We start from the raw sequence: 15,892 nt of genomic DNA, 5'->3' as shown, positions 1-15,892 counted from the left end.
GTATTGCTGTAGGTGGGGGAGCAGATTGTTTAATTTCAACCTACAGACACATTGTAATTGGCATTATGAAAATACATCTTGCATGCTTCAAGCAGTCAAATCTAATCTACTTTTTTTCTCCCCTTGAGGGTTTGGATGAGTTGCAAAAGAAGCAGAATGGTGGAAATCTGGTAGATGTCCAGTAAGTTATTGTGTTGCATAATCTCTAATATGACATTAGTTTCTACCTACCAATTAAAGGATATTGCAAGAATTTTTATTCTCTCTCAGAAACTCTTGTATAAAGAGAAACTGAAGGGATGAGGAATATTTATCTTGGAAAATAGAGAAGGCAGAACTGTTTAAGTTAGCTAAAATAATGAATGGTTTGGGTAATATGCAAGATTCTTGTGCTATTCTTGTTTCACAGCATCTGAAGATGGATGACCTGGAATGTTTTCGGAAAACATAAAATATTTTAATGCAGTGTAGATAAACCACATAACCTGTTGTCAAAGGGAAAAGCTAAGAGCATAGTGTCTATTCTTTAATGTTGTCAAAACCAGTCACTTCTGACTGTTGTAACTGTAGAAGTTCAGATGCTTGCCTAGAGATCAGGCCAAGCTCTGTAATGGATGCAGAAGAACTGCTTTTGCTTGCTTCAGGAATTCTGAGTTTTGGTGGTTTTGTTTTGTTTTTTTTTTTAACACTAAACTCCTTTCTAGCCCTTCATAAGGTGGTTGGCAGTTTAGTTCCAGTTTGTCTGTGTTTGTGAGCGTGTATTGATTGTGTTACATTGGATGAGTAATCACTTTGTCAAGGTCTAAATCAAACTGATATTTACTGAGAGGTACATGTCAGATGAAGTCTTTTTCTGACTTAGAGATGGGGCAGCTGAGAGGTGTTTTAAAAACTTTTATTCTATTTTTAGTGTCATGTGAAGGGTGGGACAATACAGACAGCTATTACAATTGAAGCTATTTTCTAATTATAATACATTATAAGCATTTCTTGGTTTTGAGAATTTTCTGCAAATTAATTTACCACATTAGAGTTTGGGAGTGCCATAAGTAATGAGTTAAATGTTTATTGGTGAGAAGTGAAATAGTGGGGCTGGACTTGAAGCTTCTTGATTAGTGCTGTATGGAGCCTTTACAGGGGTTAAATAATGAACCTCATGCTATTAGTTTATAAATTTCCAGACAACTCTTGTCTTCTCTCAGTGGTGATTTTGTTGTTGTTGTTTTTGGCTGAATGTTTGTGTGTTGATTTCAACTGTTTTGACCCGAAGCAGTTGGTGGAGATTGCAGGCAGGTGGTGAGAACCGCAGAGCTGGCATGCAAGCCTTTAGCTTCTGACTCCTGTCAACAGTGGTGTGGAATTTCTAAATGCCACAAACTTTATTTATGTATGTAATGTGTGGTATTATCTTCTTAAAATATATGCCCTGAATCTCTTTTGGATCCTTCACCATAGTAGTTACAAAGTTCCTAATTAAACTGTATCTACATAATGAGGTAGGCATGCCATATTGCATAAAGTCTTGTGCTCTTATATTTTTCTGGTCAACCATTCTTTTAATTGTCTTCCATCTTCTTCCTTCCCTTCTCACCTGGTTGCATGGCTCCAGGCTTTATAGGTTTTTAAAGTCATGCGGTTGAGAGAGTCCTGCTGTGGCCTTTAGACCTTATTTGGTGTGATCTTTTGTTATCTTGTCACAGATGTGTTGATTTATTTTCATACCCTGCAGCAAAGGTGAGTTGGTGTTTCATTCCTATTTGAAGCTTATGACAAGTACAGAGAAGAAGCTATGAAAGTAGTGTTGCAAAACAACAAAGAAAAACACCAAAGGTCTCCATATAGTTTGAAGTTTGATTCTGGACTTACAAATTACAGTAATATATGTAAATAGTGGGGGCATGGAGTGGCTATCGCGTGTACACGATGTCCCATTAGAGAATAGGGGTTAGTTTTTGAGGGTACTGATTGTACAGGAGGTGCATGTTGTCAGAGAACAGTGCTGCTGATAATAGGCTTGCTTTTCTTTATGGTAGCCTTCTACTGTTAAGCAGTCTTGAGTTTAGAGTAGAGAAGCCTGTGTTTTGTGAGTGGGTAGGAATAAAGTTTCAGTTTCAGGCTTCATCCCCCTGGTGCTGTACCTCATGCTCCTCTCCCCCCACCGACCCCCATCTTTTCTTTGTGAGCTTGGGAAGTAATGCTGCATGTTACTGCTACGTGCGGGCTGGTAACCATTCAGGAGGGTTTTGTGTTCTGGCTGGCTAGCCTGCTGTTCTCTCTTGTCTCCTCCAAAGCTCAACAAATGGTTTCTGAGACCTTGTCAAGCCCCATAATAGCACATTTGGGATTACAGCCCTAGCTTTATTCATAGTTACAGTTTTTTGTTAGGCTGCTTGTGAATGGATTGCTGACTTCTGTGTGTTGAGGCTTCCCATTTGAGAGATAGCTGCTTGAATTTGGAAATCACTTGATGATCTTAAAGGTCCCTTCCAACCCAAACCATTCTGTGATGTTTTAAATAAATATATTGAATTTTGTACAGAAGCATATGAAGTCCTTAGTAGCTTATATAGGAAAGGTGCTGGATAGACCATTTAATATTCTGCCTTTTTTTTAATGGAGAATTCTTCTGATGTTGCCCTATTGCATGGGTTTTTTTGCATATCCCAGTGAAAGTCTGACTTAATCATAGGAACATTTGGATGCCAAAGAGTGCTTGTAAAATTATGTGTGATACTCAAGCAAAAAGATACTGCTGTTCACAAAACAGTTTCTATTCAACAGCTTCTTAAAAAACCTGAGTGTTAAGTGGTAGTATGGCAAAGCATATTGTGCAGTCAGTTTAGAATTTGCAGGAAAAGAACCGTATAAGCCATGATTAAAGCTGTAGATACTTTTTAAAGGACAAAATGTTCGAGAGAGCATAATGATTTTCTCAACTACAGATGCTAGCCTAAACATCAAAAATTAAAATTATCCTTGAAAAAAAATGCACGTTTTGTGAACAGGCAAGAACACAACTAAAGGTCACTGAAACAATCTGCCTGTTTTTCTGGGAAAGCTCTGCTGTGTGCTTGTAACACCTTGCATACAAGATGTTGACATTTGAATAAAGGACACTTGAGAGTTGCTCTAAAAATGAAGACTCAATTCATTACTGTCTGTGTGAAAAATAAGTGCAGCTGAGAACTTGAAATACTAAAGGATCTGAATTGCAGAAAACTCTTGATTCCACTTTGTATTTCTGGTCAAGATAAATTTTCTGTGAGAGGCATAGCCTTACCCTGTGAGTGGGGAGCCCTAACTTCAGATATACTTCCAATTACGATTTGCGTTCAGATAACTGGATAATCCCACAATGAAGCCTTGGAAAGTCAGGTTTCATCAACTGTGTTTTCTCACAGAACCTCTGAGCAAGGTATGAAGCTTAATCAAAGGAACTGAAGCAAGCATTACCTGTGGGGACTTGAAGACAGCAAGGCAGCAAACTTGTCCCTGACTGTAATTTGAATCTTATCTAACTTTTTGTACTTGAACAGCTTGGCTTTCAAAATCTCTCGTTTCTTTTTGGGTGAACATCAATCCTATTTAAGCAGGATTGAACAAAACAACCCCTCGCAATTAAATGTGCTAACAGTGCCATTCACTGTTATGTTAGTTCCGTTGTGTAAAAGCCCAACTGGAAGCTTATGTGACTCTGCCAGATGGGTGTCAGATACCAAAGGACGTTTAAAAAAGACCAGCTATTGCAACACGGAAAGGTCTGTGGGTAGAGTGTAAGGGCGGGGGAACAATATCATTAGGACTGCATTTACATCTGCCTGACTTGTTTGCCTGTGCTGGGTTGGATCAGTGAGGCTGCAAAGTAGAGAATACAGCAATGAACGGCTTGTTAGCCTCATTTAATTTAGGTGGGTGCTATTGGGCAGGGAGGAATGCCAAGACAAAATTTCATGGTAGTGAGTAGTTACTTAGTGAAACAGATAGGGCATGTACAGAGCAGGGATCAGCTTGGGACCTGGCCTACAGTAGGATGAAAGATTAGATGCAAACCGATACTACTGAGGACTGTCTGTGATAAACATGTGTTGTTCTTTGCTCCTGGTGTGTGCCGAATCTGTACAGGGTTAAAAAAAAACCTGCTTGAAGTACCACTTCAGTTAACAAAGAAAATATAAGGGGTGGTGGTGGGAGGAGATGGCCTCTCAAAGCTAAAAGAGAGCCAAGATGGTGAAGTGTTGCAAGCAGCCTGGGAACAGTTTTTGAAGCTTTGCTGGGCTCTCAGTGATTGAGCATGAGTAGGTACTCTAAACCCATCAATTAAAAAAAATGTGGCATGTTCAAATAGTAGAATAAAGGAAGCCCTTGGGAGTGACGATATGTTCTTTGAAAAATTAAGTCTTCTCTGAAGGATGAATAAAGGAATAGGAGCTAAGTGAATGTAGACATATGAAAGAACTTAAAGGATTAACAGTGAAGACAGTGATTGAGGGATCTGTCTCAAACTTAGGTGCAGACAGTTGTCAAGGTGAGATATCTTTGCACATTGGAAGGAGCACATTTCTAACCAGAAAGTATAACCCTGTGTTTTAAGTTGTCCCAGAAAGACTGCAAAGGGGCAGGGATGAGACCAGATTTTAAAAGGATTTTCTGGAAAAGTGGAAACTACTAATTGGTAAGGTGAACCAAAAGCAGAGATAGTGGACCCATGATAGGTGCTGAGATGGAGAGAACAGTCTTGCAAAACATGTTCAGCACTTCATAAGTCTATTAAAATGCATCAGTGGAGTTAATATACAGGCTGAAGACAATGCAGTTTATGTAATCTTAACTATATTTTCAAAAGGCATCCTGTTAAGCTTCCTACCAGAGACTAAAGCTGAATTGAGAGATGGTCCTTCTCTGGATGGAGAAGTTAGAGATGTGAAATAATGGTTAGAGGTCATTAGTGGTATCTCCCAGGAACCTGTGCTGCTCAGAAGTTTTGCTTGGAAATCACTTGCCATAAATAATTGAGGAGAAGCTTTGCTGATGGGTGTTACTTGGGATACTGAAGGCAAGGGCTGATCATGAGTGCTTTACCCTGAGTATCAGAGTCTTCCAATAACATATTGTACTTGATGTGGAGCTATTTGTTTGGGAAAATGGTCCTTTCTTTACACACACACAAGTTCATTATTGTTTAAGAAAACAATTGTGGAGTTTCTAATGACACATTCATGAAAGTGCCAGTTCAATGTAAGCAATTGCTAAAAAGCAGAGAGAATCACAGAACTTAATAGCAATGGAGTGGAGCACAAAGCACAGTGCCATTGTTGGTGTAAGTCTTATTTTAGTATTGTAGGTGCTTCTAATTCCTTCATCACCGAACCAACAACAATACTTGGGAATGTGGAGCAGTGTCTGAAAACTTCATTCATTCCCATGGACAAGGATTCTTTTGTCCGTGAGAGCAAGGCACAGGCAAAGTCTCTAAAATCTCGAGTGTCATTGAGGAGAAACAGTTGTTCAGTGACTGGATACATTTCTGAAAGAGAATTCCCTTAAGGGCAAATAAATAAACGAATATAATCTGTAGACTTAGAGCTCCTGCATTATTAAGTTTGTGACTATTAGGCTTTTTTTAAAAGCAGCAAATAGGTTACTACTTCTGTGTAAACCAAGTAATGTAATAGATTAGACTACTGAAGAAAAATTAATGAAAAATAGAAATTACCCAATGAAATTATGATTTTCTGGAGTATAGACCTGTGTTCTAACCCAGATTGTAGTTGATGTTTTGAAATGCTGTGCTCTCTTTATGCAGCTTCTAGTTTCTGAAGTGGTACAAATACTGAGGTGAGTTAAGAGCAATCTGGAGAAGAGAAGTAAAGTGCTGATGAATTACAGCAATCTTTTCCTTTAGAGATAATTTGTGTAGGCACTTGTTTTGTTTCCTATAAAAGTACTGGTAAGACTGCCATGACCTTTAGTAAAACACCCCACGGGGTTTTGAGTCTGGAGCAGGGGTCTGCTGCCCATCAGCTAATCTCATAGGAGTGATCTTCATAATTTTGTGGGTTTAAAACCTAGGTTTTAGGCTGGCTGTCAAGTTACAGCTTAGTATATTAAGAGATGAAAAGAGAACCAAATCCCAGGGATTCTCTCCCCTGCAGAAATTTTGTGCTGGAGCTAGTTGCAGGGCCATGGGCAGGATGGTCTTTTTTGTTGGCTTTTTTTTTCCTTTTTTTTTCTGTTATTTGAGTTATGGACAGCCATACTTCCTGCTGCATTACCACTAGAAAGCAGGGTGTGAAGCGAGTGGTATCTTGCTATTCCTCTTCCATCTCCATCTCTCTTCTTGACTCATTCCTTTGCTGTCTTTTGCTCTTACCACATACTTTGTTAATGCTGGTTTTGATACTCTTTGTATCCTGCTGTAAATGGACAGAATTAACTAACATAAGTTACCTAACTTACTTAACATTAGTTAACTTCTTTTTTAGAAGTAGATAAGTTTTAGGAAAATACAGGAGGTGAGTTCTGTCATGAAGTGTGGCCCAGATCAGAGCTCACATAAAGGAAGGGAATTTTTTGGCTGGGAGTAACAAGGCAGAGATGTTGAGAGAAGACTTTCCTTTTGACTGCAGCAAATTCTTAGATCAGAAGAACCACATTTACAGTGCATCATTGAATTTACTGGGTTGCTTTGAACTTCCTGCCAAACTACATGTTGTGGCAAAAGTTGTTAATTAAAAAAAAAATCTAAGAACAAAAGGAAAAAAGGGAATCAGTAATTGCCATTTGCCACATCAGCCATCTCAGAAGCCCTTGTGTTTATTGGCTTGCTGTTGATGGTTTTTCCTCCAGCTTTGGAAATTATTTTTCTTTACCCACTAAAAGCTCTGATTATTGGAGGATTTATTTTGAAGTAGAAAGTATTCTCAGCATGAGCCTTGCTATCTGATAAAAATAATGATGCTGTTCTGGCCCAGTGATCTTGTCATGTCGTCCTAAGTATTTTGGGAATGGAAAAAATATTGATGCCTTAGCTAGACCTTTAATAAATTCAGTTCTGTTAATGCATTTTCCCCTGGACTAATTTCTTTGTGTTAGCATTGTGGTGAGTAATACGGGTATTTATTTTCACATGACATCTTGTAAAATCAGATCCGAGTCCATGAAACCAGCTTCAGTGAAAAAACTGTGCACCTTATATACTTCTATCCTTTAGTAAAGGTTTTTCTTTTTGCTTTTTTTAAAGCACACAGTCTAAAGATTGCATATTAAAGTGTTGACTAGACTCATTCTGAAGCATTACTTTCAGGGTAAGCTATATAGGGGTGGGGGCAGCAGGGGGCTAATAGCAACAATGAAGAGCACAAACAGTCTTTTCTCTGCTTTTGCATATGCTGTGTTTTGCCTCTGCTTTTTCTGTGCATCAGGTACATGTCTTCAAAAGGGGAAAAAACCCAACCCTTTCCATGCAAATTTATTGAAATTTTGCCTTAGAGAGAAAAATCTAATTTTTTTTCTTCTGCTAGATTGTTTAATGTTTACATTTTAAATATGATCTTTCTGTTATACCTTAAGTTAAATTTTTATTTCAGCTAGAACTTACCGACAAACTTGCAAGATATTAATTGCCTAGCATTAAGGCATTTATTTTTGTTACATCTCCAGAAAAAAAGAAGAGAAAGGAGAGAACAGCAAGGTAATTAAAATGAAGTATGAAGTTTGTGTCATTTTTTTCTGAGTTTTGCAATGTGCTGTAGTTTTGCAGGGGTGCTGTATTGTTTGGAGACTTCATTTGGCTCTAGCGGATTCTAGACAGTTGATCACCACTTATTTTTTGTTTGTTTTTGTTTGTTTGTTTTTGTTTATTTATTTTTAACATGCTTCCATGCATTTTTATTCATATTTTTTCGTGTATCTCACATTTGAAGTTGAAGAAGTAAATAACATTTATTTCTTTATAAATGGGGAAGCAGTCTGAAATCTCCCCTTTGGGAGTGAGTGCCCTTGAGTGTGTGACAATTTAAAGAGGTCCTAATGCTTGCATCTGTATTAGAATGGGTGGAAGATACAGCTTATAGTGGCAAGGAAAAATACAAAAGAACTCACACTATTTTATCAACTGAATTTATTCTCATCTGCTGATAAACTAGTACCAGCTGCACTTTATTCCCTTCTCTTCCTGGAAAGAGATGTTCCTTTTTTTTCATATTCTCTTTGCAGGTAACTTTGTAGCAGAGAGAAGAGTTGTAAACAGCTCTTTTTAGCTGAAATGCTTAAAAAAATAGTTCAGATTCACAGATTTTCTGACTGGGTTGTATTATTCATAATCCTTTCTCATATATTAATATATAAGAGGCTTTCATGACAAAATCTGGGATTTTATCTCATTTTTGGCAGATTTCTTCCTTGAAAAGAACAAGCTAGAATTTATGATGGGATAAACTTTAAGCTGGTTGTAAATACATTTAAATACTCCAGGCTTGAATAAATCTGAACTTTAAAAATAGTCATGCTTTGGTTGTGTGAAACACAGTTTATAATAGAGAAGATAATGTTAACCTATTTCCTGTAGGTTTAACGCATGTTATTGAACTACTGCATTTTTCAAAATGTTTAAGTTCAGTCAAATGAAGAAGCAGTAATTTCAGCTAATACTTGTCTTCTGATTTGATTTTGCTCAACTTACTTTAGCCAGTTTAACTGAAATGTGCTCGCAAGACAAAACCCATGCGTGGCTCTTGTAAAATTAAGGTTTTTTTAGAATAATAAAATTTTGGGAATTTATATGCATAATATGCATAGAGCATCAGTAAAAGTAAAATAACTTTAAAGTCCTTCTTAAACCTATATAAGAGGTTTCCGTATTTTGAAAAATATATAGCTTTAGCTGTGGTGAATTTTTCCAGTGATCATAATTACTTCTGCAGGGGGTGCTGCACTTAGCTGGCAAATGTGAATGTACTGCATCCAGCTGATGTGGAAAACAAAGTACTGGTTAGAAGCTAATCTAAGGTCATCTTAAATGTGGACAGGAACTGCTATACTTCTGCTATGTCTGCTTTTTGGTTTTTGGTAAGTCCAGTGTTCATCTGAGCACTCAGCAGGCCACTTCAGTGTTCTAATGGGGCAGAAAGTGTACCAGAGAAAAATCTGGAAGTACCTTTCTGAATAAGGTCAGAACAAGCTCATCTCCATCAGAAAAGGAGTGCCTGGGCTCTAGCGCAAAGGACAGGTCTGTGTGTGTATGAAAAAGGGGTTGTTTCAGCAGCAACTCACTGACTCAAAGCAAGCCATTGTGCAAAACTTCTTGGTATTTTTCTTGTCTTTTTGTCAACATAATTGGAAACCGTTTTGATATGAAAACCAGCAGGTTTTGTAAAAAGGAAATTACAAGAAGATCAAGTGGTTGTCATTGCATCGTTGTTAGCTCAGATATTTTTGAGAGAATGATTTATAGAATTTTGTTCTTTATTTTAGGATTACCTGAAGGTGTAGGGTCAGTGATGAGATTTACTGTATGTGCTAGTTAGCACACACAAAAGTTTTGACCTAAATGGGTTTCTGGGAAGTCAGGTGCTTGTAGTGTGACTTCTCAGCTGTTGTACCCAGTAGCTAGTATCCATTTTTTCCTGTACAATTTCTTTTCTGCTGATACGCATAATTTTTGCTATTTGAGTGTTACCCTCTATATTCACAGAACTGTTATATCTCATTCTGCAGAGTTATACCTGTTCAGCAGCGTACATTGAAATGTGTGCAGTGATAACTGCCGGACTCCATACATTTAAATGTCTTTACAATTTGCAACTTTTCTCATTCTTAGCTGTTGTGACAATGTAAATTTAAATTTTACTGCATTCTTCAGTTTTAAAGGCAGTTTATGTGGTTGAGGATTAACCTCAGCAGCTCAGCCCCATGCAGCTGCTTGCTGTCCAGGCTCTCTCATTTGGCCCTGCATGTACGATGAGATCATGTCGCAAGCTTTGCTAAGGTCAAGGTAACATCCAGTGCTTTTTCACTGTCGTCCCGTTGTATGGGACACTCAGGTTGATGAGACACAACTTATCCTTGGAAAATCCTTGCTAGTTGTTCCCAGTAATTTGCTTTCCTTAAAGCTTCCAAGGAGGGTTTGCTGCATAACCTTTTCATAGACTGAGATTCGGTTGGTTGACTTATAATATCACTAAACCTTTTTGCCTTTCTCAGAGAAGGTCACGATATTTGCCCTTTTCCAATGATCAGAAATCTGCTGGTGTGCACTGTGACCTTTTGCCAATGACAGAGTGGCTTTGCAATGACATTTGCCGGCACTGCTAAGCATCCTTAAATACAGCCCACCTGGTCACGTGGACTTGAGTGTGTCCAGTTTGTTGACATTGTCCCTAATTTGGTTTTCCTCTACTTCCTTTCACCAGGACTGTGCCGCTAGTGTTGAGAAAGTGTAGTTGTGAAAGTGTGCTGTGATGTGAAAACCGATGCCAAGAAGGCACTGAGAACCTGAGCTTCTTATGTTCTTTGCCCCTTGGTTCTCCGACATGCTGGGTTGGTAGATAATAGGTACAAAATGCAAAACAATTAGAACTACTGGTATAAATAACTTATTCTGGCAAGATTATTTAGTGCACAAATGTGGTGTTGATAATATCTCTGGGAAATAGATAAATCTATTTTTGCAAGTCATCATTTGAAAGGGTACCAAGTCTGTCCTCATCTTGCTGTGCTTTCTAGAAAATTATGTGTTCTTATGATTTGTATTTAAATGTTTGCTGTGGTTGTATCATGGGCATTTAGTATAAAATTATTAAATCTTTCAGTTTCAAAAACTTAATTTGTGCATTTGTATGCTTCCCAAGAACTGAATTACTACTTCCTGTAGACTTCATTGGATGTCTTGTATGACTAGGGTGATTCTAATTTATTTAAAAATAAAACCAAAAATTACCACTGGTGTGACTTGGGAGAAGAGAAAGGGAATGATGCCACAAAATTAAAATGCCAAGACTCCTAAATGTTATACTTTGCTGTTGTGTTTGATTTTCATAATTTAACGTGTAGAAATTAAAAAAAAAACCTATACATGTTTTATTAGTAGGCTTATCCTTCATTATAATCTTTTTTAATATTTTCAGGGAATAAGAGGCATAAACAGTTAAGAGATTGCTTAGTTTTTTGTAGAAGAGATACTGCATTTATAGTTCCCTTTGGTAGTTGAAAACTTAAGTGGCTATTTCCCTCACATGTTTAACCGTAGTCACATTTTACATCTTCTTTATAGACAAAACTAATCCTACATTGTGACCCATTAATTTTGAATTAGAGATTTTTAACTGTAACGTAAATTGACAATTATCACTGATTTCAAGACTTTGGCACTTTATTCTGCTATATTTATTACTCAGATGAATTTTGAACTGTTCTGATGATCTGAATATAGGGTATATTGAATATAGGGTATATCTGAATATAGGGTATATTGTAGTGTCGTGTCAATACATTTCTACAACATTTTTGGTATGTGAGATGAAATAACTTTTTTTAGAATCTGCCTTTTATGTAATAGGCCTCCTTTCTTATGTACAGATTTTTTTAAGGTGCAATATCTTTTATACTTTTTAATGGTACTTTAGTAGGTACTTTTTGCTGTTGTCATTAAAATCTGCTGGAAGTGGTGCTGAGGGTAACCATTTTTTTAAAGTTTACGCCTCTGATGTTAGTGTTGTCCCTCTGAGGATTTTCCACAAGGTTATGTAGTTTGCTCATTCCTACAATAAGTACTGCTGTTGTCAGCAGCAGTGTACAAAGTGAGTTTTCTTATTCTTGCTGCTCTCTTGCTGCATGTTACTACTGGGGAGCACCACAGAGTTGAAGATACCAGCAGCCTACTTAAGTGCAGGAAAGTAAGAATAGATTGGTATGAAAATAAGTTTGCAGATTGACCAGCTTCTCTAAACCTGCTGGTAGGTGGAAGAGCTGCTGAATTTACTTAATGTTTAAATTCCAGGCAGCAGGGAAAGAAAACAGATTTTTCCCCACATGAGCTCTCTGTTAGAAGGAAGAAATTTAGTTGAATTGAGTCTTACTGTGCCCTTAAAATACAGCCTGCTAAGTGGCCCATTTTGTTACTCACAGTTGGCTGTGGAAGATGTTTATAAACAGGACTTCTTTCAATTTTTTTTTCTTCTTGCTTACATTTTTTTTTCTGTTTTGTCTGTGAATGTCTCTTTATCTTCAAACATCTATTCATTTTCAGAGAAGGAAATTGCCCATGTCCAAAATAAAGGAGAAGCATTGGGCTGCATTATGATTCTAAGTAGACTATTGGCAAAATATTTTTTTAACTTTTGTAAAAGAAGCTTGGTCATGGTGTTTGGCACTCCTGCAGACTCTTACCACTCCCTTTAAAAAATATTCCCCCAATTTCCTTGGGTCCCAAAGAATTGCATTATGTTTTTCAATGAAAATATCACTTGGTTTAAAGGTAAAAGTAGGTTATTACTACTCCTGTAAAAGGAAAAGCTGTTACTTGTGGTGTAGTGGGGTCATCATGGTATTTTAGCAGCCTCAGCATAGAACATCTTAGGAGTGAGTTAGGAATTGATTTAATACTTTGTATCTCAACCATGCCAGCACAATTCAGAGCATTTAAATCTTAGAAATCTGGTTATTCTGGAGTAGAGTGTAGCCTGATGCTAAAAAATGTGCTTTATTCCTAAACTTAATTTATTTTTCTTCTTTTTGCCATGCTTATATTTCTTCTAGACTGCATGGGTAGCCTGAGGACCCAGCAGAGGCCACTTAGTCTGGGTTCCCACATGCAACAGCTGGGCAGAGCAAAGGAAGTGAACAGTTCATTCCCTGCAGCCCTGGCTTGCTGTAAGGGCAGAGCAAGATTGGGGTTTGAAGCTCTTGATTTCAGCTCTTAACATGGCCTTTAATGTGAGGAGATTCATTTTTTCAGCGATTTCATTCGTTGCTTTGAAGAGGCCAAATGTTGTGTTCTTTGAGCCGCCCTGTTGAATTTCAGCATTAAAGCGCTGATTGTGAAAGAGTTAACATACCCAGCTGAAAGAGTGTTCTTCCAGTTTTGTTCTAGGAAATAGCTGAGGGTTTTTTCCCCTAAAAATTTCTGGAGAAGGTCTGCCATCTGGTATGGAAAATTTTAGTCCAGATTTAATTTGGCAGAAATTTGACCAATTAGAAATAGTCGTACCATCTTAAGTGTATGGCAGGCTTCATTGTTGTAATGGGGCTAGATTTATGGTAGTGCCTCATGTTAACACTGACTTGTCCTTCAAATACCTTGAAATCTAAGCACATGAGCAACAGGGCAATGAGAACCTTTAGTCTGGCCCATTCAGTAGCAGCTGTGTGGTAGTGCTTCTCTTGAAATAGAGGTCTCTCCAAACACCTCAAAACTAAGTGGATGATGTAGGGCAGTGAGAATAACCTGTAGTCCAATTAGTTCTGCTTCATATTTCTGTTGAGTGACAGCTGGGTAGCCATTGCTCGCTGAGGCAGGTACAGGATAAAACAATTTCTAGCTGTGAAAATTTCCCTCTCTTTCTATCAGCAGCATTTGAAATCTCTGTGCTTTAAAGCAGCTTGGTGTTATGTTCAGAAGCTGCTCATGGCATGGTCCATAACTTCCTTACTCACCATGGGTTTGTGTTAATTTGATCTTAAAATCAAATTAACAAAGATCATCAAAAGATCAAATTGTGTCATTTGATCTTAAATCTGTTTATGCTTTTGATCCCTGTAGTATTCTTACATCATGAGTTGCACTATTCAGTTATGATTATTAAACAGTTATGATATTAAGGAGTTATTTGCTTAATATCATAATGGTTTCTTGGTTTTGGGCTTCATGCAACTTGTTTTTGTCTAAGTTGTGTAGAGGTATATACTCTGGGGCATTGTGTAACACCTTGTTTTGGCCACAAGAGTTTGTGCTCAGCATTTTTTCTTCCAGGCTGGCAAGTTTTATGATTTTATTACATGGAAGATTCTTAATCCCTTCTATAATTACCTTCCCTATTCTTTTTTTTCCTTTTTGTGTTAATACAATAAAATATACAACATTTATCTCACTGCATCCATGTAATTGGCCCCTTACTGAAATAATCTCTTGTCTGCTTGCTGTTTGTTCTTTCTCCTCATTATCTGTGTTCAGATTTTGCCCATTAATTTCCCACTTTTTTCTCCGTTCCCTAGGTGGTGATGAATAGGGAAAAGTGTGTGGTTTAGGTAGGAATAAAGCAATTCAAAGTTTTACAAATGGTGAGAGCTGGAAGAAACAAGTGCATTTGTTCCCAGTCCTTAACTACAGCTTAGTTTTATTTGCCTTAAGGATGGTTGGATTTCATTTTTTTCGGGGTGGCTCTTCATGGCTGTGAAAGCTGGAGTCATTAAAAATGAATAAGGCTTCTTATGTAACCTAGAGATTTGAGGCTATAAAAGTGCTCCAAATATTGAAGCAATGCTATTAAGTGTCATGCCCCCCAGGAGTTCTGTGGATGTCTGCCCACAAGTGGGAATGACAAGCACTCCATCTCTTAAAAGTTTTGAGTCTTTGAGGCTGAGAATGAGCAAGAATTCAGTATCTTCTTTTTCTGCAGTGTATCTTTTCCTGATTTTGATTTTGTAGCTGGGATTACTAATAGGCTTGCATTTTCAAAAAGTGACTCTTAAGGTGCATACTGGTTGAAGTACAGAAAGGTCACAGTATTGCCTTTACAAGTGTTATGTACATTTGAACCTAGGCAAACTTTCATAGACTCATAAAATGGTTTGGATTGGCAGGGATCTTCAGGATCATCCAGTTCTAGCTCCCCTGTCAGGGACAGGGACACTTTCCACTGGAATCCACTTCTGCATTCTTCAGATTGCTCTAAGATCTGTTGGAGTTTTTTAATTAATCTTGGCAGTTTCAGTTGCAGTTTGGTGCCTAGGAAAAAGAAAAGGTGTTTTAATGTGACATTAGTTCTGGGCTGGTCAAGAATTCATTAAAATATGGGTGAGACTTAGTGTGTCCTAGAGTAATAAATTTATGTGAGATAAAGCCCTAGCTAGGCTTATTTCTAGTGCTAATTGTTTGCTGTGTTTTCTTTTTGATAAGAGAAGGAAGAAATGGAAGAAGTCTTAATCATTGCATTTAGAAAAGCAAGTTTTTAAGTAATGTCAATCTAATGAGAGCAGGCTTATTTTTTAACTTTATCAGGGTGTTGTGGTTTGCTTACAGTTTAGCTGGATAACCAGGCATTTAACTAATAAAGAATGAAAAGAAAATGAGATGCATAATTTGCATTAATTAGAAACTGATCTCTGAATGGTACTGAACAGTTCACTTTGAATTTATGGTGCAATTAAAAAAAAAAAAATTCTTTTTCTCTTCACAGGAAAGATGATAAAGATTACGCTTTAAAACAGATAGAAGGTACTGGAATTTCCATGTCTGCATGCAGAGAAATAGCAGTAAGTAACAGTTGTTTTTACTTGCAAACAAACTTACTAAAATTATTAATTTGCATGCATGCTGGATTTTTTTCTGCTCAGTCATGTTATTCTACTGTGGGTGCTATGTTTTTATCATAAGGTTTAAAGTAAGGACAAATGTCATGGGAGATTTTTTGTACCTGTTATGTTTGCTGTCTGAAACTGGCAGTGTTTTTAAGTTGCAATTTACTGCCTGCCTCAGGGCAGATTATATTTAAATGCAGCAGTTTAAAAACACGATTGGGGTTTGACTTAAATGTCACATTTGGTCTGACTTTTAGTATTCAGTTATTTTTCTAAGAAAATTAGTTCTTATTGGTTTACAGTGATTAAAACATTTTAACTTCTATTTAGGTGAATAAACAGAGGCTGTTATTGCCTAAATGTGTGAATGTTATTCAAA

General features: G+C 37.3%; 1 protein-coding gene across 2 annotated transcripts in view; it reads left to right on the top strand.

Annotated features, from left to right (window-relative positions):
• CDK8 (cyclin dependent kinase 8) overlaps window positions 1–15,892 on the top strand; it is a 67,498-nt gene that overhangs the window by 4,489 nt on the left and 47,117 nt on the right. For both annotated transcript variants that reach the window (XM_084226035.1, XM_084226034.1), the window contains exon 2: window positions 15,393–15,468. In XM_084226035.1, the coding sequence (XP_084082161.1) occupies window positions 15,393–15,468 (76 nt within the window). The remainder of the gene's footprint in view (window positions 1–15,392; window positions 15,469–15,892) is intronic.

The sequence above is a fragment of the Fringilla coelebs genome (assembly GCF_963513975.1).
Source record: "Fringilla coelebs genome assembly, chromosome: 2".
Lineage (NCBI taxonomy): Eukaryota > Metazoa > Chordata > Aves > Passeriformes > Fringillidae > Fringilla > Fringilla coelebs.
The sequence above is the reverse complement of the archived record's forward strand: the minus strand, read 5'-3'. Positions and strand labels throughout refer to the sequence as shown.